Genomic DNA, 27,817 nt, shown 5'->3' with positions numbered 1-27,817 from the left:
GGATGTCACACACAGCGAGATCGCTGGAGAGATCGCTGATGCGTCACAAAATCCGCGATCTCGCTAGCGATCTCGCTGTGTGTGACGGGGCCCTAAGTCTTATGTGACAGTCTGTGCCTTCACGACCCCAGTCTTGTCAGGCAAGGAATCGCTATATTACAGGCTGTTTCACATTAGACAATTCTGTGGTTTAAAGGGATTGTCCCAAATTCTTAATCAGGAGCACACTCATGCCTCTCAGCATCCTGCTTGTCGAAGAGTGGTGCACTTCTGATTGACAGTCCGGACAAGTGTCATAGTAATGACGCCGGTCCAAACTCTGCTCTCCATTGATATAAGCCGAAGCAGTTTTGCCTCTGCAGCATCAGAAATAGTGCAGATGCACGGAAAATGGCTGGATCCGGTTAGTTTCAGAGCATTGCTTAAATGCTCTATTGGAAAGAACTTGTATGCGCTGCACTACTTTCCTAGGAGACCAACCACAGCTAATAAAACAATAAAATTAAAAATCCCTCTTTTTTAAGCAGACCTTAAAATAATTATATTTACTAGTGCTTCGCAATTTTACAGATGATGAGACTGAGCTGCATTTACACTGAAAGATGACTCTGAACATGCGTTATTAAGAACACTGATGTCACAATTATTTTTCCTGCGTAAACAAGGCTGCCTCATGGGCACTCATTCATCAGGTGAAATTATCTGTTGCACAGCTCAAAAGATCATCGGTCTTGGAGATGCATGACCCATAGTCAGAACAGGACTCACACTGTCAAGAACAATGGCAGCCTATGCACATCATGTACTGCGCCCTGCCTGTGTAAACAGGCTTCTAAACGACCGCCAATCGGTAAATGATTACCAATTAGCAGTCTGTTTTATAATCTAACTCTAACCCTTTAAGCCAGAACTTGTTGAACTCAGGGGCAGAGAAGGAGTAATTGGAATTTATCCAAGCTTTTATTTATTTATTTTTTAAAAGTTTCTTACTGACAAATTTAGGGGTGATAGTTATATTGTCATCAATTAGATTACCATTTTATAATTGTATCCACAATATCGCATTGTAGAAATATATTCCTGCTATGAATCTATCAATTGCCAGTCTATAGTCTTTTGATTTAATTTCCATAGTGTTTATTATAAACGTCCTCCTACCTTCCAATATAAACAGGGCACTCAGTTGCCTGTTATTTGGCGGATTATGGAATTGGTTTCATTAGAATTGTTCCTTGCATATGTTTTGATGCTGAGGGAAATGTTTTCCATCATTTAAACATTAATGTACTCCATTCTCATTGATTTCTTTGTCTATTTTGTTTGTTAAAATCTGAAAATTTTGTGCTTATTTTGATTGGTCAAATTTTATAAAACTTAATAAAAATTAGTTCCTAAAAGAATAGTTCGTTGCAGCCTGCAGGAATATGTAAAAAAACATAAGATTAAATAAAATAATCCGCCTATTCGCCTATAATTTGCTAATACTTATCTTTTTGAAAACAGTTAAATAGCAAAACGAGAGATGGGTTCACAGTAAACACAAAGCTTCCCAGCCTGAAAGATCCGGGGAAAGAATATGATGGCTTCACAATAACAATAACAGGAGACAAGTAAGAGACACCTTTCTGCATGTGAACCTCTTTTATTTATTTTCTGATTGGGACTCTTTTGTTGTTCTTCTGTTATTTCTCCTAGAAATATAAAAAAAAAAAAAATTGATAACCGGATGGCAACGGCAGGGGGCTGAGTCCTTACACAATTTGGTAATGTAAAGTCATTGGCGACCAGTGAAGACTTACCCCTTCACCAAAAGGAATCGAAACACCCTGTTGTCAATTTATTCATTAATTTCCAGTCGGAATAACAGGGGAATGGAACAATTCAGGGTCTTCGAAAAGGTGTTTTAGAATTGTTGCTTCATGGTGGATACGTGTATCTGCTCAAACAGACGTCTTATGAGAGCAAACCTATTAAGAAAAGGATGGCAACTGAAAAGAAAAAGCTGCAGACACTTGAGCGATGCACATATTGCATTCATACAAATTAGAGTTAACCTCGATTTTTCAGAGCCATATTATTATTTGTGTTGGTTCACATAGCGGTTTGGCTTGAGGTTATTTTTTTTGCTGTTTCCTGTAATAAACTAGCAAGCGACTGTGGGGTTTCCATTGTCTTTGAGAACATTGCTGGGAATATTTTGTATTGAAAATATTATTGAATTATTATTGTAAAGTAGTTTGTGAGAACCTGCATGTTAAATTGTGAAGTGTGTGATCAGCAATACAGCCAGGAGACTAATGATATGTGGAGGGAGCCCCATAGCACAGGTGATAACTTATTGATCACTTGGGGTCTGACTGCTGGGACCCCCAGCTATCATAGGAACAGAGCTCTGAAAACGCCGGAACTCTGCAGAGAACTGTTTTAAAGAGAGCGGAGGTACACATGCTCAACCTCCGCCATTCTAGGACTGCCAGAAATGGGGCCCATCTCACTAACTTGGGAATAAGCCTTTTCAGGAAAAATGTGGATCATCCAGTTTGGAGGATATTTCTAGTGGTTTCATGTTTAGAACACGCAAGATCTTAAGTCAACTGTCTGTCCTAGCGGTAATGGCTAAATGTACCTCAAAGATGTTCGATGAGGATAGAAAAAAGTCTGTCTAGAAAAACCACTGCTGGTTTCAGAATTGGGCTTTAGAAAAGAAACTTGCCACATGTTCCTGGCATAAATTAAAGGGAACGTGACCGCTAATACATGCTGCCTAATCCCCAGGCGCCCGTATCAGTGACTGGCTATATAATTTCAGTCTGACTTCTCTCTGTCAGCGCAGCAGGCAGGAAGAAGCCTCCAGGGACCCTTCTGTCCGATTAGGCTTCTGTATGGCTTGTTCTCCAGTGGCTTTTAAAGTGAATATTTTTCTGAAATGCCCAGTGTTTCACAGTCAAACATACCTGGCTGAGATCCTACAGCCAGTCTCTGATGGATGCTACCCGTGGACCGGGCATGTATCTGCGGTCAGGTTCACTTTAATTACTGCATCCGTTTCCCATCTCCCATGTGGCCATGACTGTGTCTATAGGTAGAATCTCCCCTCTAGCCTCCTGTGCAGCTCAACAAACGGCACAGAAAATATTTTGGTAAATATGTTTTACAGAATAGTCTGCCATTTCCCTAGTTTGATTTAGTTTTTTAAATGAGAAAATATCACAATACCTGTATTAGCTGGTTCACGACCTGAGATGTACATTTTATAGGAAGTGATCTCAGGAGCCGTGGTGTCGTCGTACACAACAGATGATGGCTTTGTTTAATACCCAGCATCTGCCTGTAACTGCAGTGACTGGAGCTTGCTCAGATTGCTTAATTTTAACCATTTAAATGTCACTATCAGTGTTTGAAAGCAGTATTGAAATTGTCATCTTTACGTGTGTGCGTATGTAACATACACCCAACTACCCTCTCCGCCTAAGTAAATCATGGGGAACCATTTTGTCCACGGCTCTTTCAAACATCTGATCATGTGGCTACATGCCCACGATCAGGAATTGCTGTGGTTTTGACTCTGCATATTTATGCAGCGACCAGATGTTACAGTAGAGTGGATCACCCGTGTAAACTGACATGTGGTGCGTTTTTCAGATCCACACCATGTCAATTTGGGGACACTAGTCTCCGCAACAGAAATTTCCACAATACAATTTGTTGGATGTGGTAAATCCGCACGGTTCATTGAACATTTGTCGATTTACCTGCGTTCAATAGAAGGCAGCGAAAATACACTGCATCCAAAACGCTGCTACTTCCTGATCATGGGCGCATAGCCTATGGGTGCGGATAGCTGGAGGCTTGCAGATCTAAGAACTGCTTATTCTGGATAACCCCTTCAAAGTTTTCTCATCAGTAATATTCGTTTGTGATGTTTTGCACATTCTCTTTCAGAATTGGTAACATTTTGTTTTCAGTGGAGACACAGACAACAGAGGAAAGAACACAACTGTACCATGCAGAGATTGAGTCTCTCTATAAGGATCTTACAGCAAAAGGAAAGGTGCTGGCGCTTTCTACAGAACTAGGAGTGAGTGGAATTTTTTGTTTAGTAAATTCATTTTTTCCAAATTTCCAACAAATAATCTAAGCCAACACATGTCGATTTTAATAAATTTTGCATCTTGTATCTCTAGTCAGTAGCGTTCCACGGTTATTCCTAGAAATGGATAACCTAAGCGACTACTGGGTGTTACCAATCCTACTTGTGAAAAGGCGTACAACCCTGCAAAGTGACAGGTTTAGGAAAAAGAAGCGTAGCGCAGCACATAATGTCATACCGTTGATGGTAGGATGCAAAATTAAGTGATGGTGAAAACTCTAACCTTTTGAAGAGTCACGACAACTATACATGTGTGAATAGAGTAATAAAATGCCAGCTACAGAATGCCACACGAGAGACTGCTAAGAAAAATCTTCCAGAATGGCAGTGGTAGTTCGTGGGAGTAAAAGAAATTAGGGCATCTCTGTATAAAAATAATGCATATTTTTATACTGCGAAGCACTAAAGGGTTTTTTTTTTTTTTTTTTATTTCCATCTGCACAATGACAATGTCGGCCTTGATTGGAGAGGTTCAGACTGTGTAGTAATACCAACTTCCTAATTTTTATTACATTTCTCAAAGTAATCCTACTAGAAATATATAAATAGGACAACTGTGTATTGAAGAAGTGATCCACTATCTACAAGGACAACTTATTTTTAAATAAAGTAGTCCCCCTTACAAAATCAAAGTAACACATAATCCCGGTACTGTGCCGTTCTGGCAATGTCGATGCCAGGTCTCCCAACACATAACAGTGCCGCGTGATTCCCAGAAGGCTATGCATTGGTACGGGAGGTAAGTATCTTGTATTAATATTTAACAAGCTGTTGTCCAAGTAGTGGTCAACACCTGTAACATTTCTCTTACCAAAATGGTGTGTCTTTACAACGTCTGATGAATTCCAATAGAAGAAGAATAAAGTTCTATAAGGTGCTGTCAGTTGGTATTATCAGAATGCGCAGAGCTGGATTCTTTTCTCAAGTTTACTTTTTGGAACTAATAAATAAGCTAAGATAAAGCATCAAATAAAATATATGGTGATAAAAGTGCTAAAACAAATTGTTTGGACACTGAACCAAAGTTTTCATCAAGTGAAAAGCACAACCAGCTGATGGCACTTGATGGAACCTCATTATACTATTATTGGACTTCGTCTGCTATACCCACAGTACCCATATCCAGGGAGGTCCGGATAAAGAGGCAGGCAGCAGCCTGTCATATGCTTTTTCATATATCTCACAAGGCGCACACTCTTGTGACCTAAGGGTATTTCTTCTTTATTTTTTTTTATATAGCGCTAACATATTCCGCAGCGCTTTACAGTTTGCACAGATTATCATCACTGTCCCTGATGGGGCTCACAATCAATCTAAATTCCCTATCAGTATGTCTTTGGAATGTGGGAGGAAACCCACGCAAACACGGGGAGAACATACAAACTCCTTGCAGATGTCCTTGGTGGGATTCGAACCCAGGACTCCAGCGCTGCAAGACTGCAGTGCTATCCACTGAGCCACAATGCTGCCCATTTCCAGGTCACCACCTGACAGCACACTGGAGGACATCCTTCTCATCCGTAGTGGGACAGGAAACCACGAGAGTTTAAAAGGATCCTCCCCTTCCCATCCCTCAGTGTTTTTCCTGTACCACTGCGGATAGGAACGACGAGAGAATATCCGGCCGTTCCATGCAGATGGTCAGGATCGGTGGGCCCAGCCTTACCCTTCCTACCTGCTGAGATCTGCAGCTGACACCCGATGGAGGGTCCCTCAGCTACTCCGGTGTAGCGCTGCTCCCGGACGCCGGGTCGCTTCCTCCTGACGTGGGCTCTCGACCTTGGACGCCACCACCGCCAGACCGCCTCTGGGGTTTCCAGGGCCCACAAGCGGTCCACCGACGGGAGGCTATGCCTGGAGGAGCCGCTTTACCCGGAGGCAGGAACGCGCAATAGCAGGCGCGCGTCATAGTCCGGGGCACCGCCCCACCGGAGAACGCGCAGGCCAGGGCGCGCGTCTGAGACCGGGGCGCTCGTCACGGGCGCGTCACTTCCGGCCGCGTCGCCACTAAGGCGCCTCAGGCGGCGACCACCCGGTACCAGGCACACCGCTGCGGCATAGGCCCATCAGGAGAAGGGCAGGCGTCCGGAGGCGAGATCGGCAGCGCAACAGAGTGGTATGCAGGCTCTGCTCCACAGGGCCAGGCAGCAGGAGGGGCCCGTCACCGCTTACAGGTCTGTGTCTCCTCCACAGTGGTCAGCAGACAGCAGCGGTTTCCATCGCCAACAGGAAGATGGAGGACCAGGCTAAGACGGAGGCAGGAGCAGAGTGCCAGGGTCACGTGAGTAACCTCTAAAGAGGTCACTGCAGAGCCCCGTAAAGATAGACCCCACAGAACCCTTATTTTATATGTTCTAGGGGGGAACCTCTACCTCTGAGAAAAAGGAGCCTAAGCGGAAGGATAAGAAGTGTCCGGTTTGCTCTAAGAAGCTAAAGGACGCATGTGCAAGGCGTATAATGGGGGAGGAGCAGGCTACTTTTATGTCTAACATGAGAGCGATAATTAGGGAAGAAGTACAAGCCTCGGTATCCGGCCTTGCCACTTCCCAGACCCCGCAGGCGAACCCCCAGTCATTCAGGAAAAGACAGAGGGAGTCGGATACGTCATCTGAAGGCATTCTGTCCAACTCAGACGCAGAGGAGGAAGAGATTAGAGAGCACCCTGAAAGGGGAAGAAAATACCTGTTCTGGTCTGGGGACACAGATGAACTTTTGGGGGCGTTGCCGCAGACTATGCAGATTGAGGAACCCCCTCCTTCCCTCTCAATACAGGGCGAAATGTTCAGAGGATTATGCTCCCAGACTTCGATGGTCTTCCCAGTAAACACCCACATACGGGCGATGATACTGGAGGAGTGGGAGGAAGCAGAGAAAAAGTTAACTATTCCCAGAGACTTTAGGTCGCATCTGCCGTTCGACCCTGAGGAGGTCAAAGTCTGGGAGGAGATCCCCAAAATAGACATTCCCGTAGCTAAGGTATCAAAGAAGACGGCGAGTTTGAAGGAACCTCCAGATCGGAAAGCGGACGGGCTCTTAAAAAGGGCCTGGGAAAGCTCAGCAGTGGTCATAAAGACAAATATAGCCGCAACATCGGTAGCAAGCTCCATGCATCTATGGATAGATGACCTGGAGGAGCATCTGTCAGATAGAACCCAGAGGGAAACCATCCTAAAGTCCCTCACCTTACTTAAGTTAGCTACGGGGTTTTTGGCTGACGCCTCGGCAGAATCGGTTAGGTTCACGGCCAGAAGCCAGTCATTGTCCAACACAGCCAGAAGGGCTATCTGGCTTAAGAGTTGGACAGGCGACATGCAGTCAAAAAATAAACTTTGCTCAATTCCCTTCTTGGGGGGCAGGGTCTTCGGGCCCGTGCTCGACGACATTTTGGAGAAAGCTTCAGATGAAAAAAAGAGGTACCCTGAGGAGAAACGTAAAAGATACCAGCCCTTTCATAGACCCCGTTACAACCAGAGAACGGACTACAGGGGGAAGGGGAAGTCGGGTCGATGGAGCTACCCCAAAGGAGGCGAGGGTAGAAATAGGAACAGAGATAACATCTTTTCCGTCCCAGGGTCCAGCTCCCGGAAGAAATGACGCTACCAGAGTAGGGGGGCGATTGCTCGAATTCACGGGAGAATGGCAGAAAGTCACCTCCAGCCCCTGGGTATTGCAGGTCATCTCAAAGGGGTACAAAATAGAATTCAACTCCCTGCCCCCGAACAGATTTTTAGTGACCAGTTCACATCTCAGTTCAGCTTCCCCCATGTGGTTGGACATTCAAGATCTCCTAGACATGGAAGCAGTTACTCCTGTTCCCGCCCAGGAGGAAGGCAGAGGACACTACTCGAGCCTCTTCGCAATAAAAAAAACCCTCAGGGGAAACCCGAACCATAATAAACCTCAAACCCCTAAACAAATGGGTATCTTACAGGCGCTTGAAAATGGAATCGATAAAATCCACGATTCCTCTTCTGGGGAAGGGCATGGTAATGTGCACGTTAGATCTAAAAAACACATATTCTCATGTCCCTATCCACCCGGATCACCAAAGATACCTCAGGTTCGCGGTCGAAAGAGACGGCACAATATACCACTATTAGTTTCGTTGCTTACCCTTCGGCCTAGCATCAGCCCCGAGGGTCTTCATAAAAGTAATGATAGAGATAGTGGCCTACCTAAGAGCCCGAAATATCACGGTGGTCCCGTATTTAGACGACTTCCTAATTATAGCCGATTCAGCAACCCAGCTCCGGGTCGACTGTCAATCCTCAATCTCCACGCTGCAGAGTTTAGGCTGGATCATAAATTGGTCAAAATCAGATCTCATAACCAAGTCCAGAATAAAATTCTTGGGGGTCATGTTAGACTCAGAAAGAAGGATGTCTTATCTACCAGCCGAAAAACAGACCTCGATGCCGATGAAGATTCGTCAGTTCTCAAAGAATCGGGTATCGGTCAGAAACGTAATGAGAGTCCTGGGGCTGATGACTTCTTGTATTTCCTGTGTCAGATGGAGTCAGTTCCACTCCCGCAACCTGCAACACACAGTCCTAGCGTCCAGGGACAGAAGGCAGACCTCTCTGGACAGCAAAATACTGTTAACCCTCCGGGCCAGAAGATCACTACTATGGTGGACCATTCCGAGAAACCTAAAAAGGGGTGTCTCATGGGTTCAGTCCCCGGAGGTTGTAGTGACAACGGACGCAAGTCTATTCGGCTGGGGCGGACACGTCACAGGAAGGTATTACCAGGGGCGATGGAGTCCGGAGAACAGCAAAAGATCCTCCAACGTCAGAGAATTACATGTGGTCTGGAAAGTGCTGCTCATCACCGGATCTCACGTGAAGAACAAACACGTCAAAATCCTGTCAGACAACACCACAACAGTGGCCTTTCTCTGTCACCAAGGCGGACCAAGGCATCCAACACTTCAGGCCTTAGCAGATCAGATTTTCAGATGGGTAGAGAGGGAGGTCCTCTCAATGTCAGCCATACATCTGGAGGGCTCCCGGAACCAGATCGCGGACTTCCTCAGCAGGAGAAGGGTAACTGCAATGGACTGGGAGCTCAACGACGAAGTGTTCAGCAGCCTGTGCGATCGTTGGGGACAACCAACGGTAGACCTATTCGCAGACAAAACGCAAATCTCAAGACCTTCTACTCCCTGAACCCCCTTCGAAATCCGGCAGGAATAGATGCCCTATCACAATCTTAGAGCAGGGGCCTGTTGTACGCCTTCCCACCCCTAGCCTTCATTCCACGGGTCCTCAGGAAAATCTGCGAAGACAGAGCCAGCGTTATATTGGTAGTTCCCTACTGGCCAAGAAGAAGCTGGTTTCCCCTACTCAGGAAGCTAGCGGGCGAGGAATCCATTCCCCTACCAAGAAGGAAAGACCTCCTCCATCAGGGTCCGGTCCTACATCAAAAACCAGAAGCTTTCCAGTTGTCAGACTGGATCCTGAGCGGCTGGTCCTAAGAGCAAGGGGTCTATCGGACGAGGTCATTTCTACCCTACAAGCAAGTAGGAAACCCGTGACCACGGCAATATATAATAAAATCTGGAAAAAGTTCTGCAGCTTTTGTGGATAGGAGACAGTCGGAACTGACCAGCCCGACATCCCGAAAATACTTGACTTCTTGCAGGAAGGGATCAAGAAAGGCCTTAGACCCAGCACTCTGAGAGTGCAGATAGCAGCCTTGAGCGTGTTCTATGACACAGCCCTATCATCACACCCGTGGGTAGCCCGGTTCTCGAGAGCGGTGCAAAGGCTAAAACCCTTAATTAGGAAGAGCATACCACCTTGGGACCTTAACCTAGTCCTCAATACGCTATGCAAGCAGCCATATCAGATAGGGGCAGAGATAAGTATTCGTAATCTCTCTCGCAAAACAGCCTTCTTAGTAGCAGTCACCTCAGCCAAGAGGTTAGGAGAACTGCAGGCCTTATCGACCCAGGATCCCTACTTACAGGTGTTTAGTGACCGCTTAGTCTTAAGACTCGACCCGGCCTTCCTACCCAAAGTTGTCTAAAACTCCAACATGAATCAGGAAGTAGTACTCGCTTCCTTTTTCCGGTCTCCCAAAAATAGCAGAGAAAAAACCTACCATAACCTGGATGTAAGGGAAACTGTGCTCAGGTACCTGGACGCAACCAGACCCTGGAGGCAGGACAGTAATCTCTTTGTCCAGTTTAGAGGCCCTAATAAAGGGAAGAAGGCATCAAAATCGACAATACCAAGGTGGATTAGATCACTATTACCATAGCCTATAAAGCACAGGGTCAAAATCCACCGGGGAACCTTAGAGCCCACTCAACCAGGGCCATGGCCGCATCATGGGCAGAAAGGGGGGGAGCCTCGGCAGTGCAGATCTGCAGGGCGGCATCTTGGACCAGTCTTAGTACTTTCTCCAAACACTATAAAATAGACATAGCATGCACACAGCTGGCATTTAGGAGAAAAGTGCTCCATGCAGTAGTCCCGCCCTAGGACCAATATACTTTGGTACTACTCCAGTGTGCTGTCAGGTGGTGACCTGGAAAACGGTAATTAGACATACCGGTAATTGTGTTTCCAGGAATCCATCCTGATAGCACTGTTAGATCCCTCCCGATAATACTTTCCATACAACTGTGATGTAACATGTGTATGAAGAATGTTGGTTTAAATAAAGTCTATGTTTGCATCCATCCAGATGTGTTACTTTGTGAAATCGCTGAGGGATGGGAAGGGGAGGATCCTTTTAAACTCTTGTGGTTTCCTGTCCCACTACGGATGAGAAGGACGTCCTCCAGTGTGCTGTCAGGATAGATTGGTGGAAACACAATTACCGGTAGGTCTAATTACCGTTTTCACCTATCTTATCTTTCCTTTATTTTTGCATATAGTATTATTCTTAGAGAGTCTGGAGCTGATTGGAGTCCACCACAAGACACCCCAACTAGAAACACCCACTTGCCAATTTTTTAATAAAAGAACAGCGTAGTATGAATTGTGACTACTCCATTGTAACCAGTTCCACACTCACCCATTTGATCCACTTAGATTGAAATTCCTCAAGACTAGCCTTATATTCACTGGTTTTGATCAGATTTCCTTTGAAATAAGTCACCTCTTAATGAATTTGGCAGTTCTTTACGGCCATCCGTGCATCGTAATAAGATGTACACCAAATACAATCTGGAATAGTTCTGCTAGAACTTACACCTTATTCTGGCATAAATTGAGGTAAATCTGTAGGACAGTGCTAGGCCATTTCTCCTCACACAAAGCTTCACCCAGTCTTCAAAAAGTGGCCGCGCTAACCTAAAAATGCCAAAAGTTCCAACATTTTGTGCAACTAGGTGTAGTGCAAAAAAGTCAAACTTTTTCTTTATGCCAAATTGATCTGCATTAGTCTGTGCCACTGAGTTTGTTATTACAGAATTTTGGAGCATATCAACTCTCTGTATTCTCAAGGTGACCGGAAGGTATTGTCATATTTATAGACCTACGTTCATTGTAGCTTTCTACATATCCAATTTCGTTGTGTATTTCAATAAGTGGAATGGTTCTCAATGCAGATTTGAACCAAGGCCATTTTGTATTATATGAATCAAAAATAAATATTCATGGTTTTGTCATAATGCACCGCAAATGTCACCACAGTTATTGAGTCGGAAGATAAGCTGGCCTACACAAGGAAAGAATCAGTGCATTTCTGTGAAACCACACACCAATAATGTATTGTGTATGAAGCTTTTAACCTTGCTCTCGGAAAGAAAGACGTGACTGATGCTTGGACTGCTTCTCATCTCTGGTTTCTAGGAGGCAGATGTTGTATGTGAACTCATTCTGTCATTGGTGTATTATTTCTACAATTTAATGCCGCTCTCCAGAGGATCCAGGTCAGTGTCATTCATCATGATAAAATATTTGTAAAGAGCAATGTACTGCTTGTATTAGTCTTATTTTAACAGAAGAAAAATGCAGGATGAAGATAGCACAAACTAAAATAAGGAAAAATATCTGTTGTCCTTTTAGACGCGGGGTTCACAAATTATTCTAATATTTGTTAAAATGCAAACCTAAAATTCTCTACAAAATGTACGTTGTTTAAATTTTGTTTTTTACTGTAGTTTTCTAAAATTGCATTGCATTGCAAGGACTAAAATCCACACGAGTTCTACAACAGCATGTCCAGAATTCAATGCTGATTTTCATTCTTTAGGCGAGTGGGACTTGTTAACCTTCATTCACTTAAATTATACTGTCCGGTGGGGATCCCACAAAAGAAAATTACCCCCCCATATACATTGGACGAACGTTGGCCAAGCCTACCAATTTGAACAGAAAATTGATTGTTGGCTGAGATAACAGTTCAACATGTCTGATTTCGGACTGACTATCCTTTTGTCCTCCCAGAGATTAGCCACCACCATTGGAATCTGGCAACGGCTCTTTCCTAGAGAACACAGGAGCGCTTAGGCCTCTTTCACACTTCCGTTTTTTACAATCAGTCACAATCCGCCAGGTTTTGAAAAAAAACGGATCCTCTAATTTTTTTTGAGGATCCGTTTTTTTCCCATTGACTTGCATTAATGGCGGATTGTGACGGATTGCTGTCCGTTGCATCCGTTTTTTGTGAGGATCCGCCAAAAGTTGCTGTCCGTCACCATCCTCAAAAATTTCAAAACGGAGCTTGTAACGTTTTTTTCTCTGGCGGATCCTGCAAACACTGATTTAACCCGAATTTCTTTCTGGGTGCCGGACAAAAAAAAAAAATCTCTCTCTCTCTCTCTCTCTCTCCTCTCTCCTCTCTCCTCTCTCTCTCCTCTCTCTCTCTCCTCTCTCTCTCTCCTCTCTCTCTCTCTCCTCTCTCTCTCCTCTCTCTCTCTCCTCTCTCTCTCTCTCTCCTCTCTCTCTCTCCTCTCTCTCCTTCCCGGCCAGCGATTCCTTTAAATTTCTTCATTTTCAGGATCCGTCTGAAAACGGATCCTGTGCCATCCGTTCACATCAGTTGAGAACGGATCCGCTTGTCCGCCTTTTTGGCGGATTATAACTGATGCAAAAAACTGAAGTGTGAAAGAGGCCTTAGCTGAGCGGGCACTCCTGTGAGTAGGAGAGATGGCTGCCAGCCGAACGATCAGCCAAAAAACCTCACTCAGCTGACAGGTGCCAAAGGTGTTTGTGGTGCTTAACCAGAAGGCCATTTCCGATTCAGCATTTTCATTGTCAAGTCACTTTTGTAATTTTGTTTTTTATTCGCTGGAGTTGTCGCCAAATTCTTCGAAATGGTGCACGTGTTTTCATAAATTTTGCATAAATTAGAAAATTCCCTTTATTTTTAACTTTCACCTTTTTTGTGCTTTTCTTTTAGAGCAAAAATTTGCATGATTTTTTAAAATGGTGCAAGGCACTCTTAACAGTTGTAAAAAAAAAAAAAAAAAAATACCATGGGGGAGCAGAAGTAGATATGCTCAAATTTAGAACTTTTTAAAAAAGTCTCAAATAATTGTCTGCAAACATCTTGATTACAAAAACTACATACCGTACCTACATTGACGAGCAGAGAAAAAAAAGACAAGTAAAAATGGACTTCAAAATTTACACAACTGAAAAGAAGATTCTGGCACAAAAATGGCCTCAAAATTGGAAAAAATAGACAAAAAAAGTCAAATGCATTAATGAGTTGGGCCCTTAGTTTTTCCTTTGTATATTGAAACTGGTTTTACACTGAAATCCTACATCAGCATGATGTACAATGGTGAAGGGCTAGTAAATTGGGCTTGTTTTGTAGCCACATGACCTGGGCATTTTGCAGTCAATGAATCGATCATGAACCTGACTGTAAACCAAAGTATTCTAAACTTTACTGTGAGGTCATCCATTCAAAAGAATGAATGCCATAAAACAAAATAAACTGTAACAGAATTGCATTTTTTTTCTTTATTCACAGTTTTACCATAAACAGAAATAGCACAAAAAGAGGACTTGAAAATCCTCCAAAAATTCAAAACCACAGCAAAAAGACAGAGATGCTTACCTGCCCAGGCCTCCAAACAAATGCAATGTAAGAGTGCTGTGGACCCATTAAGATGGCGGCAACACAGGTACAAGAATACCGCCCCCTCCATGGATTGGTAGGTTGTGAGCGGTTATTTCAGCGGTATCCTTGCACCTGTGTTGCCGCCATCTTAACTATATGGGTCCACAGCACCCTTACATTGCATTTGTTTGGAGGCCTGGGCACGTTTTACAGTTTTACCATACTTGGATTTTTTTCCTGTTTTCCAGTACATTGTAAACCAAAATTAATCGTGTCCTTCAAAACTGCAATTTATTACAGAAAAGCCAAGCCCCTTAAGCAGCTTTTCAATGGAGGAAAACAAAAATATAACGTATGCGCAAAAATCACTTGGTCTCTGTGTTAGGGATTTTTGTAACTTTCTGTTTCATAAATCAATAATATACATGAAAATAAGCAAATTTGTGATCATCTGATTAGAGATAAGGAATTTTCTGCTTCCTGCTCCAGAATTAATCTTTCATTCTCAATTCAAACTGTTTACAGTGAATATAGATTTTCTCATTACTGAGATAGGACATGACAGTTAGTGCTCACAAAATTCTATGGATTGGGGAGGAGCTAGAAGCAGATCTAGACATCCCGTTGCACTTTCTCCTGAAATGACCATCGCGGGCCAAACTTGCTCCAGAACGATACGAGAAACTGATACAAAAAACAATTGCTTCACGTTATTGCTGCTGGGGTGTACTTAATATTTCACACACTGCTTCTGCATTTGGGTCCAGTTTTTGTTAAATAATAACATGAAGTAATTTGTCATGTGTTAACTGAGATTGTATTTACCTAGTTTTAAGACCTTCTAAGGTTCTAAGGACCTTATTTTTTATGTCCTGATACATAAAGCCATAGAGTTCAGAGTAGGTTTAGTTTTCTCATGACTGGATATTACAGGAAACGTTAATTTGACTTCAACCTGAACTGCTAATTGCAGAGTTGAGAAAGGAAAAAGCTTCACTGTTCTATCTTAGCTTCCCGTGAAGAGATGTTCACCTACTGATCTTTTAGCTTAGTTGATAAGGGAAGGAATAGTATCAAAAGGAATCAGCTGTTGGAAATTTATTTTTATTTACAATTTTATTTTGGTGAAAAGTTTGGGAACTTTGGTTATGTCAATGCTTTATTGTACATACCATTCTCTTCAAATGAGTAATTCACGTCCTCTAAATGGCAACTATAGTCTATGTATATAATGTTCTCTGCCAGGGGAACATGTCTTGCAGTATAGGACATTGTGATCCTGAATGCTTATCACTTCTCTAACAAATATAATAAACAGCTGCAAATGTCTGGACGTGAGTTTATGAACGTCCACAGATTAATCCCTGCTGTAAACTCAGCAGTCTAGATATTGGCATTGGAAAATTGTGTACATGAGCGGGCATTGAGCAATGTCTTCCAGTTTTAGGTCTTTGTAAGGAAAAAAGTACATAATGAAAAAGTGTGCAGTTGTAGTCCAAAATCTAACGCCTACCCCTTTTTTTCTTTTAACTTCTTCACCTACCACCAATCTTTTGTACTTTTTTCTTATGGGGCCTCTGTTGGCCCCATGTCAGTGTTCAGGTCTTGGTTCAGAAAGGTCTGTGTTAAAAATAGTGCATCTCAGAAACCAAACTAGTTTATCACTTGGTTCCCAGTTCCTGTTTTTTTTAATAATTCCTTTTAAAATAAATGAGTATTTTTTTTTTTTTTTTTTACAGAACTGCATAGTAAACGTACATACATGAAACTCTTCCTTCTTTGTAGTAGCATACATTTCCATTAGAGTGAAACAAAGAAAAAAGAATGAACCGACTCGCCCACAGCGGCATACGGCTTGCTGAAGCATGGACCGCGTGCGTTCATACGTGTAGTACTGATGAGAAAAAGGAGATGTGTTCCAACTTCTTTGAATCAAAAAATGTATTAGAAAATGCTTCTTTAAAAGACCATGGCAATGGCAAGGTTCATATGGCAAGATATACTTAAGCATTTGAAACGCTCGAGGCATCCTTTGTCAAAAAAAATGTTCTGACAATAACATTTCTCTTGCAAGAAAGCCAAAAGCTCATGAACAAGCTTCTTTTTCTCATTCGTCACTTGATTGGGAACCTGTTTACATTACTGAATTGTTCAGGAATAGAGGATTCCTAGGAACGCTTGTTTCTGATAATTGCGCAGTGTAAGTGCAGCTTGGTCACAAAAATAATTATAGAGTAAGTAAATAGAAGAAGGGAAAGTAGGGGGATGCAGCTGCAGGGTTACCCCACATTGTGTCTGTGAGGCTGAATGTTGAGAATGAGAAAAGAAAACAGTGGAGAGCATAATTTCTGATTAGTTTATATCACAGAGCACATATCTTGAATATATGTTGTCGGGATTCGACTCGCTTAGGTGCAGCGGGAGACAACCATGAGACAGGTTTTTCCAAAGTTCATGTGGTTTATTTGCGTCATAAACCCACAAGGCTGCGTAACACCAAAAATAACCTTTAGAGTTAGCTCAGGCAAAAGAACACAAATGTCCGTGGCTGCAGACTCGGACCGGGAGTCTCAGCACACATGGGAGGCTTAGACCTCCCCACATACAACTGCCTTGTTCAAGATCAGGCCACATTATAAGGGTGTAGACACACCCACGATCCCAGCAGCTGACTGGTCACATGACTGTGACCTCACCACAGGTCCTTGCAAAACAATAATACAGCAATATCTGTTATGCCTTACTTAATGGAGACAAGCCTCTTATGAGACACACATCTCCCATCGACTACACAACCCTTAGCCACGCCACAATGTATTTACAGTACGTACATACGTGCATACGATATTAGTACAAGGAGAAGCATGAGAGCACGCAGTAAATTTCATATAGAAAAATACAAATTTTTATTAAATATATAGCAACAATACAAAACGGATCGCAAAAGATGTGCTCATGAACAATGATGGACAATATGTCCCATGAACCAACCTCAAACATCCCCCCAGATGGAATACCCAGTGAGCAACAGCCACGGTAGAAAGATCATATCTCAGATCAAGATGCCACACCAGCATCTATAAGGTAAATCGCACTAATAGCGGTAACAAAGTGTTATATGACCGATGCCTGCTATAGGTCAAAGAGCCACAGGCACAAAACCATGGAGCAACTTACCGGGTAGGAGGGGGTTCAGCAGTGAGGCCTCCGACGCGCGTTTCGTGACGTCCCCCTCCTCCCCTCCCTGGTAAGTTGCTCCATGGTTTTGTGCCTGTGGCTCTTTGACCTATAGCAGGCATCGGTCATATAACACTTTGTTACCGCTATTAGTGCGATTTACCTTATAGATGCTGGTGTGGCATCTTGATCTGAGATAAGATCTTTGTTCCGTGGCTGTTGCTCACTGGGTATTCCATCTGGGGGGATGTTTGAGGTTGGTTCATGGGACATATTGTCCATCATTGTTCATGAGCACATCTTTTGCTATCCGTTTTGTATTGTTGCTATATATTTAATAAAAATTTGTATTTTTCTATATGAAATTTACTGCGTGCTCTCATGCTTCTCCTTGTACTAATATCATGTTTTGAGCTTGCGCTTAGGGTGTTGGAGCTGGGTTGTCCCTTATCTCCTCATCAACTTATATTTATGGGATTTGTGTTGCCAATACATGCATACGATGTAGACGAAATGTGTTGCAGAAGCCCAGTGATTGGCTGTAGCCATAACGTCACTAAAGCAGCGACTGAGAGGAAGTGATGGACCTCAGCCAGAAAGTGTATGTAACCTGAAGCTTGTTTCCAGTGTCCTTTTTTTTACCTTCCTTGCTTGTTGTAAACTTTGGCAAAGTAGTGGAGGGAAGATGTGTATCACTGAGGTTGTTAGCTTCAGTGTAATGAACCTTGAAAATGTCCCAGCACACTAAATGCTGAGAGGGGTTAATTGGTCATGTTTAGGTCTAGATTGAGTGAACAGCTGTAGTGTGGATAGGAGGTTGTTCACCATATCTTCATCTGGAGATGTGAACTCCATAGCTGTGTGGGAAGATAAAGGAAAGTTGGAACGTTTTTAAAAAATTTTCGTTTGTTTGTTTCCCGAGTGGCCCAGTCCTTGAAGCAACACAGGCGGTGTCATTTGCATTTTTCTGAAAAGTCTTTCTTATGTTGCTTACCCTGCCTGGTTTATGCTGTACCTAAATAAACCGGTGGAAAATTTAATGAGACTTTGTTCCTGTGCCTAAACCATGAGCAGCCGAGTGAACCTATCTACTGTGTGTGTGTGTATATATATATATATATATATATCTATATATAATAATTTAATAATTGTGACAGGATCACTGTCGCCGTACATGAGAGATAGGAAAGCAAACTTTGCGACACCTGTGTGATGTGACAGCCATAAGTTTTTTCTCCAGCATGATATATGCTGAGAGTAATCCAGTCACTATATGGGCCTGGCTTTTATGGAGGGCAGGACTGTTTGCTCCTGTTAGAGCTGTCCTATGTGTTGCCCCAGAAGTACTGGGAAGGACTTTATATGAACTTTTTACTTTAACTTGAGCCATAAAGGCTGTTTTCTGTTACCAGTTTGAGTTTTTTGTTTATGATGCAATAAACCACCCAGAGACTTTAACCAAACGTGTTCCTGTATCTACATCAGCTAAGTGCGCTGACCTTCCACAAGATAGATATATATGATATGATAAATATTTGAGATAAGCAAATTAAATTGCATGACCTGGGTCCAGCAGCGTGCAGTTTTCATTGTAAAAGCAGGTAGTAGATCCCCCTTTAGACTACATATTCGTTACTTTTTTCACTCGATGTATATAATGTATTGAACACATCACCAATTTTCGAAAGTAATATATTGCTAAAAGTGCTGTTGACATGAAATTCTCACCAGATGTCGGTAACAACCCATCCAATCCACACAGGCAAAGAAATCAAACTATAGATGTCCATAAATGATGTGTAATAAAGAGAAATGACAAAGGGAAAAAGTATTAAACAGGCTTACTAAAATGTATTTAATGCTTTGTACAAAAGCCTTAATTATTTATTAACTACCGTATTTTTCGGATTATAAAAAACACTACACCCCCCACACATTTGAATGGAAAATGGGGTGCATCTTATAATCCGAAGGTAGCTTACCTGGGGGTCGGTTGTGGTGGAGCAGGGTCACAGAAGGCATGGTTGCTGCTGCAGGAGGACGGAAAATTCTGAGAATTGATGGGGTTTCCAGGCTGGGAGGAGGGAGTGTTCCGGCAGTGCTAGGCTGGGAGCCCTGGGCTCTTATTAGATGTTGGCGATGAGCCAAGTCCTCTTCCTTTGATTTCGCTGCGTTGGGCTTCGAGAAGATGGATGCTGGAGGTGGCGCAGGCACAGATTGAGATCTCTGATGACACTGCCGCTGGCCTCCACTCCATCACAGCCGCTTCCCCCCGGTAAGCTGCCTTAAAATCTGACTATAAGATCCACTACCATTTTATTGGGGAAAAAAGGTTTCCTATTTTCCTCCCCAAAGTCTGGGGTGCGTCTTATGGTCCAATGAATCTTCTGTAAAATGCTGTAGTTTATCGGCATAAAAATTAAGTTTGAAAATTGCTAAATTTTCCTTTTTTTGGCGAATTTTCAATATTTTCATAAATGAACACAAATCACATCAACCAAAATTTATCACTAACATGAGGTACAGCATGTCATGAAAAAACAATCTCTGAACTGTTTCAGAATTGCTGGGATATTTTGAAGCGTTCCATAGTAATTACATCCTAAAGTGACACTGGTCAAAATTGAATACATTTGCATGGTGTGCAAGGTGAAAACCAGCTGGGGTGGGAAGGTGAAGGGGTTAAGCAGCAAATTTTGTGAAACCCAAATTTTGTATATCCATGTATTTTTGGCAATAGGTATAGTGACATATAGAGAGAGAGAGATACATAGAAGAAGATTAAATAAATATATATTTTTTTTATTTTTTCTCCGCTGTTTTAAGCATTTTGCTTTTTTCTTCTTTTCAGTGTGGTTGCATATTCTGTTATTATGGGCGCTTTAATGGCCAGTGGTAAAGAGGTTTCAGGGAAGATTCCTAAAGGAAAGGTACATCTATTTTCTCTAAAATTACAAAGCTATTTTTGTCAAACAATTTTTGTGCTCAAATTTCTTTGTGGGGGAACTAGAGCTCTAAAACTAAGTGTAAAATTACTATAAATCATAAGTTTGTGACTGTAACAGATATATATTAATTGATTTGTTTACAGAAATGGTCATTTACCATATTGCACATTTTAAGTCTGTCATATGCATTTCAATATATAGTATGAATCTATACTTCTCCCGTCTTTTTTTGCTGCACAAAGTGCCTCTATATTTTTAGACATTATCACTTACCGTATATACTCATGTATAAGTTGACCCGAGTATAAGCTGAGGCACCTAATTTTGCCACGAAAAACTGGGAAAACGTATTGACTCGAGTATAAGCCAGGTATGCATTGTCCCCACATCCCCATCCTAGTCTGCACGGCCTCCTTATCCCTGTCCTGGTATGCATGGCTCCTAATCCCTGTCCTGGTATGCATGGCTCCTCATCCCTTTCCTGGTGTGCATGGCTCCTCATCCCTTTCCTGGTATGCATGGCTCCTCATCCCCGTCCTGGTATGCATGGCTCCTCTTCCCTATCCTGGTATGCATAGCTCCTCATCCCTATCCTTGTATGCATGACCCCCCATGAGAAAAGCATAAAAAAAAAACCTACTTACCTTCCCTTCGCGCACTTGCAGCATTTTTCTTCCTGCTTCCATCAGCTCTTGCGCCCGGCTGATCACGTGTCCCAGCTCATTAAGGCAATGAATTTTCAGTTCTCTCCACTCAGCAGGGTATACGTGATCAGCTGGCTGCAGGAGCTTCTGGAAGCTGGCTCAAGATGCTGCGAGGGCGCACAGGGAAGGTAAGTAGGAGGTTTGTTTTTTTTTATACAGCTGCTGGAAGCCTGTGGCTGTAACTGTGTGCTCTATAAGAGAAATGAATATTCATTGCCAGTGCAGTGAATATTCATTTCTCTTTAGCAGCAGGCACAGTTGCAGCCGCTGGCTCCTGCCTCCTGTGACCCCCTGCTCCACTGCTCCCACTCCCCCGTCGGCTTCTGGTACAATGACTCATGTATAAGCCGGGGGGTGTTTTCAGCACACGAAAGATGTGCTGAAAGATTCTGCTTATACACGAGTATATACAGTAGTTTTGTACTTTGACCATTTAAGTCAGGTGCTAATAAATTATTTACAATAATTTTGTTTTTCAGCTGGTGGATTTTGAAGCTATGACAGCACCAGGATTCGAAGCATTCAGCAAAACCTCCAAAAGTTGGATGAATCTAAGAAGGTAAAAAACCTTATGCAACGGAAGTTTTTCTTTTCTATAGTTTTCATGTTTCCTATCAAGATGATTCTTGTCTTGTCTTTGTAACTATTTTATTTCATATGTCTTTGATTGTAACTGTGTCTGGATTTTTGTCCATTTGTTAAAATTTGTAAAACTTTAATAAAAAAATTTACAGTTTAAAAAAAAAAACCTGACATTGTCCGGCGCTACTATCCTTATGTTTCCACCAGACCGCTAGCCATGTCGACACACTAGTCAACTGACCACTGCAGGCTCGAATTGGCTGCAGTAGGCTGGTGGTTGGACGTCATCTGTTCTAGTCTAGCGGGGGATGTTTGAACGACTGTGTTGGAGCAGTGAGCTGATTCCCGATGTGAATTTATCCTTTTATCCCTATGGCTTGCCACTGTCAATTTTTGAAACAAGCCAGAAAACCCAAGTATGCTCATCATGAGCAGAAGGCAGTAGCCAACTCCGATTGTTTAAGGCTTCTGTGCAACCTTTTTAACACTGACTATGGCATACAAGAAGTCATACTTCTCATTTTAGAACCGTGCCATGAGTGTGAGTCCCAAGTGCCAGGGAGTATGCTTACATATTAATACATTAATACCTGTCTACTGTCTTCTGGCCGTAGCTAAAAGATGGGATGGGGCTTATTTTCAGGGGATGTCTTATTTTTTTCTATGACCAACAATCAACATTTATTCAAATATTACGGTCATCACTTTCTGGATCATCAACATAACTTTCCAAACACTGAATCCTATCATGAATTTCTTGACCTCCCATTTCCTTTTCCCATGTACATCAATCTACTCTTTACACATGCTGAGGAAGAGCGATTGTTAGAATGATCACTCGTAGCTCATTCTGCCCCCACACCTATCATGTTGTCAGCAGCACATCTCCTGTTTACAACGGGCAATGTGCTAGCGAGAACAATAGCCCCGATTCATTAAGACTGGCATTTGCAGGCCAGTCTTAATGAATGAGGCTGCTGGAGTAAAGGGCCTGTCACACTAAGCGATATCGCTAGCAATATCGCTATAACTTGTGACGTTATAGCGATATTGCTAGCGATATCGCTATGTCTGATACTTACCTACAACCCGCTCCCCTGCTGGTTATCGCTGATCGCGCGAGAACAGGCTGGACTGTTTCTCGTCGTCAGCTTCCTGCGGCGCTTCCTGCTGTGACGACGAGCGACGCGTGGAAGCGGGCGGGAGGACGCAGGATCCCCTGGTGTGACAGGTAAGTAGCGACCCCCGTCCCCAGCGATGTCGCTAGTGAGATCTGCCTGTGTGGCAGCTCACTAGCGACCACTTAGCTATGTACCAGCGATCCTGACCGCGTCATATCGCTGGTCGGGATCGCTGGTACATCGCTAAGTGTGACAGTACCTTAAGATGCATCAAATTCATTTAAGGCACACACCACTTAATAAATTAGGAATCTTAGAAGTGATGTGTGCCTCTGTTTCGAATGTACATCCACGTGTGTTTTTACACACGGGTAAATACACACTCACTACACATATACGTGTGTGTGTATGTGTGTATTTATATATATTATTGTAAGAGATCAGCTCACATGTAGACGCGAGTGCACATACAGGGGTCCGATTCATTGGTTCAAAACAAACATGCATTTTATTATATGTCCATGAACTGACCTGTTTAACAAACAAAAACAGCCTTTTCAGAATACAAAAGGATTAACAGCCCCAAAACTGAAAATAAACAGTCCTCATATAGTAGGAGCTCACCCGGTTAAATATCAGACCTTTACTTCGCCTCCAGCAGATACTGAGCCACACGTGCAAGGTCTTTTTCACCTTGCGCACACCACAATAATGATATGTCTAGACTTCCTTATATCTGCCGTATCCCCTTGAGGCCTGATATGTGAGCAGCCAGTCCCAACTATCTTTTTGCTCATAAACCCGGCCCTGGATACTCCCTATTAACTCTCTCCGCACTATACGTGCTCTGCCTTGCATTTTCGGGTTCATATCACGGAGACTACCAACCGCAATGATGTATATCTCACCTCGAGGACCTGGTCGGCAGCCATCTTACTCTACCCTGCAGTTAGGAGACCTTTGGTGATGTAATGGTCACATGACCATGATGTGACCAAAGTTCCTCAAGCTTTCTGGACCTCAGAAAAGAAACACTGGGGGCCCCTAAGAGTGAGGGCCTTGAAAAATTGCCCAGTTTGCCTCCCCTAACACCGACCCTGACTGTAACTGGAGCTTATTTTCGGAGTAGGGCTTTATTGATTGCATTTAAGATTGCATAAAATAAATTTCATTATGTAAAAAAACAAAACACATTAGGTCTCTAATGACTAATAACTTGATGAATGTATACACAAACATTTGATAGTGGTTATAGTAGGGCCTCATACAGTTACAGCAAATGAAGAATTCAAAAGTTAGAACTGCTGAAACATAGTCAAAAATTCATAAAAAATGATCTGATTGTTAATGCGATTTTTGGCTTGCTCAATACAAGTTCAATGTAGTATGACAATGATGTTTTGTTCCCCAGCTTGCCTGCTTCGTACAAGAGCCTTCCATCTGTATCGGAATCATTTCCTACACTGAGAGCAATGATTGAAGTCTTGAACACTGACTCTTCTCATCGGTGCATAAAGAAATCATGACTGGTTCTAGATTTATGAAGGGGACCTTATTGCCTATTAAATTATTTTGGATTTGTATTTTCAGAAAAAGTGCAATTGTGAACAAACTAGGTTCTTTACCACTTTTGGTATTTTCTTTTTAATACATTTTCGATAAAACTTGAAAAGATATCATGTCCAGAGCCGTTAAGAGACCAAACCAAAATGTGAAATCAAGAAAAACTTCTGGCCCTCATATGTCAGGATTGTGTTTGCATTGTTGATTGAAGTTGATTCATTTCTGTGTCTATGTACTTCAAATTCTTTTATATGGCATTTGTTTTTCTAGGTTACACAAAGCAAATCGTTAGTGTTTGTATGGCAGATAGGCAAAAAAAAGAGTTACATTCCACTCAAAAGATCAATCTGAAATTATTTTTTTTGGGATAGTGCCACCACTAGTTGGCATTAAATATAGATTTGCAACACTATCCAGTTCAAGTGATTGGGGCTAAGTGACCGTACGTACGCTGCCATAATACATATTGAAAAGACAAATCCCTTTTAGGTTTCGCCCTCACACTCATGCGAGAGAATCGGCTCGATTTATGCGAAATGACAGTCGACTCAAAAGCTGACAGAGCTTGAGCACAGGGTCATTAGTATAATCCTCTTACTGTGATCCGATTCTTTCACATAAGGAAATTGCTGCACATGTATGGAGAAGACTCAGAAATTAAGTTCTCCATCTTCTCAATGGTCTGTCAGCGTACATCGGATGACCTGCCAAACCAGATGAGAAAATAATCACAGATCCATAGTACAACATTGGGCCGAGTGCCATCGAATGCACCATCAGATAGTACTCGGCCCTGTTATATGCTGGGGTTTAACAATCGTGGTCTGGGTCCGTGTGGAGGTCCCGCTAATACCAATGCAAACTTCAACTGGATGTACGTCCTCAGGCACACATTCAGCTCTAGTATATTGTGGCGCAGACACCCCCCCCCGGTCATTCCACTGAAATACACTCTGCCAGCCAATTAGAGGCCAGCAGCTGATGCCAGCGTGCATGTGACTGGGGGCGCATAGCTGTGACGTAATGCGCTCCCATCGCTTGCAAGCTGAAGTCAGCTGCCGGCTTTCGAAGAGGATGCTGTGCTGAGGGAAGTGAGTAGAATCTTTTTTTTTTTTTCTATGATTTGAAAAACAGTGGTAGAATGGGGGTCATATACTAGGATGGGGCCCAGGATAAGGGACATGTATACCAGAATGGGGGATGGATATGTATACCAGGATGGGGAACATATATACCAGGAAGAAACGCAAGATGGGAGACATTACTACATAATTGGAGTGGGGAGTTTGATTGTACTTATAGGATTTAGAATGCTACAATGGCCCATACATCTGACCAACATGCGGTTGGGTTGAAGGGGGCCGGTCCAAACTTTGCACTGGGGCCTATCAGACTCTAGTTACGTCACTGGTTATACGGCAGTGTGAGCAAGCCCTTAGTTTTTAAATTTTTCAATCTTTCAAGAGTCAAATGTATTAGGAGGTTGGTACAGGTTAAATATAAGCAGTAACAAACTTTGGGTTTGGGTTTTCATAATTGGAATACATAATTAAAAGGTTTCCCGTCTCCTTCCTAAAGTTAATAGTGCTTTTATCACTTGTCTTTGGCATTGACAGAGTAATCGCAAGGGCTAAGTGCCGAATGAACATACCAAAAGAAACTAGTGTAAAGTGAAGGAGTTAGTTTCAAACTCCTATATTTATAAAGCTTTTTGGACACAAATGGTATGTGCTCATGGGAAGAATGCACACATTTTCAGCCCAGATTTTACAAAATCTTATCCACACGATGCAGAAAAAAATCCACAAAGGAAACTGACGATTGTTGTAGGTGTTAAACCTGAGGAATGTAAATTTATGCTGTAGATTTTCTGTTTGTAATGCAGGCATTTTTGCAAGGAAATGTGCACAATTTGGTGCAGATTTTGCCACTATAGTCTTTGCTTCGAAATTCACATTACAGAAATTCAGCAGCGGATAAGTCCTTTGTACTTAGTAGCAGTGTGCCAAATTTATTTTTTTACGCCATCTTTCAGAAGGATTTAATACTCAAAATTTTTATACATGCATGTAGTGCTCAAAGGCGAGCCCAGCAATACCTTTACATGTCCAGTCCGTCCCTCCAGTACTGAGAACTGATCTATTGTAGATCTGAAGTCTTTGTTGCTCCGGCTCTACTACTCACCTAGCACAGCCTCTTCCTGCTGGCGCTTGGCGAGGAATAGAGCTGGAGTGACAGAAGCTTCAGATCTACCATAGCTCCCTAGCCTCTTTTACATTTCAGTTCAAATGCTGATTTGATAGTAATGTTGGAATGGACTTGCCATGTAAAGTTATTGCTGGACATCTCTACATGTGAATATAAATAGTTTGGGGTGTGTCCTGCTAACAGATTCCCTTTAAGTCCTGGCTAGTGATGAGCGAGTATACTCGTTGCTCGGGTTTCCCCGAGCATGCTTGGGTGGTCTCAGAGTATTCTGGCGTGCTTGGAGATTTAGTTTTCGTCGTCTCAGCTGTATGATTTATGACTGCTAGACAGGATGATTATATGTGTGAATTCCTGTTTGTTAGGGAATTCCCACATGTATTCAGCTTGTCTAGCAGTCGTAAATCATGCAGCGGAGATGACGAAAACTAAATCTCCGAGCACGCCAAAATCCTCGGAGACCACCCGAGCATGCTCTGGGAAACCCGAGCAACGATGCTACTCGCCCATCACTAGTCCTGGCCAATTCACAATGGAGCACCTCAGTAGGTTAGATTATATTTTTGATAGTGCTGAGACGACACCTCTGCCTAATGACAGGCATTCTTCATGAACAACTCATCTCCTCCAGTACCAACATATGGAAACTGGTTGCCCAACAAATAACCCTTTTTGATAAAATATCTACCATACAACTGATTATCTTTGTGTAACATCAATGACTTTCTGTTGATGGGTATTTTTGGTTTTATGTGTTTAATCTTTCTACATCAATTTTGAAAAAAGATTATTTCCAATAAAACTATTGAACAGCAGATTTTTAAACCAAGTTATCCCAAAGAGCAAAGTTCCCAAAGTTGCCACATCGTAACGCCCATAACAATGCCAACATGTAGATCGCCATATTTTTGTACAGCTAAAGTTGCGGTTCAGCTGCAAAACCAAACAATTGTTAACCATCGAACAAATTAATGCACTGATCTGCATGCCACCATGCTTTAGGTTGCGATGCAGTCACATGCTCATCTGCATGAAGGTTACTAGCATTTTTTTTATCTGTGTGTTCTTCATATTTTTATTTGGCTCTTAAATCAATGAGATAATTTTAAGCAGTGATTCAGTTACAGATTTTATTTTGTATGTTTGTTTTAGAAGACGGCAGCTATCACTACTGTAAAATGAACAAAAAAAAATGTGATTTCTATGGATGAAAAGGAAATGGTGCGACCATGAGACATACCTCCTACATGCTAAATATACTTGAATTTTAGTATGGAGAATATTGCAGCTGAGTATTTGAAAGCACAATAATTTGATGGAAGTTTCAACTGATGTCAGAAG

At 42.5% G+C, this 27,817-nt stretch overlaps 1 protein-coding gene and 1 long non-coding RNA gene across 5 annotated transcripts in view; one reads left to right on the top strand and one right to left on the bottom strand.

The window, feature by feature from the left end:
- Positions 1-27,817, top strand: part of TTC13 (tetratricopeptide repeat domain 13) — a 193,075-nt gene that overhangs the window by 156,952 nt on the left and 8,306 nt on the right. For 3 of the 4 annotated variants that reach the window (XM_073557641.1, XM_073557639.1, XM_073557642.1), the window contains 6 exons: positions 1,504-1,610; positions 3,943-4,078; positions 11,956-12,035; positions 20,205-20,283; positions 21,485-21,564; positions 24,120-25,460. In XM_073557641.1, coding sequence (XP_073413742.1) covers positions 1,504-1,610; positions 3,943-4,078; positions 11,956-12,035; positions 20,205-20,283; positions 21,485-21,564; positions 24,120-24,234 — 597 coding nt within the window. In that variant the 3' untranslated portion in view covers positions 24,235-25,460. Of the gene's footprint in view, positions 1-1,503; positions 1,611-3,942; positions 4,079-11,955; positions 12,036-20,204; positions 20,284-21,484; positions 21,565-24,119; positions 25,461-27,817 lie in introns of those variants that run through there. The other variant, XM_073557640.1, reaches the window with a different exon arrangement.
- On the bottom strand, positions 1,623-19,462 carry LOC141063538 (uncharacterized). Its single transcript, XR_012224895.1, has 3 exons — positions 19,336-19,462; positions 1,800-1,967; positions 1,623-1,691 (listed from the first exon to the last, which is right to left on the bottom strand). It is a non-coding gene; the product is annotated as an uncharacterized lncRNA (long non-coding RNA).

This window comes from Dendrobates tinctorius, unplaced genomic scaffold (assembly GCF_039654945.1).
Source record: "Dendrobates tinctorius isolate UK_male_01 unplaced genomic scaffold, ASM3965494v1 ptg000250l, whole genome shotgun sequence".
Classification (NCBI taxonomy): Eukaryota; Metazoa; Chordata; class Amphibia; order Anura; family Dendrobatidae; genus Dendrobates; species Dendrobates tinctorius.
Note: the sequence above shows the minus strand (reverse complement) of the source record. Positions and strands in the feature narration are given on the sequence as shown.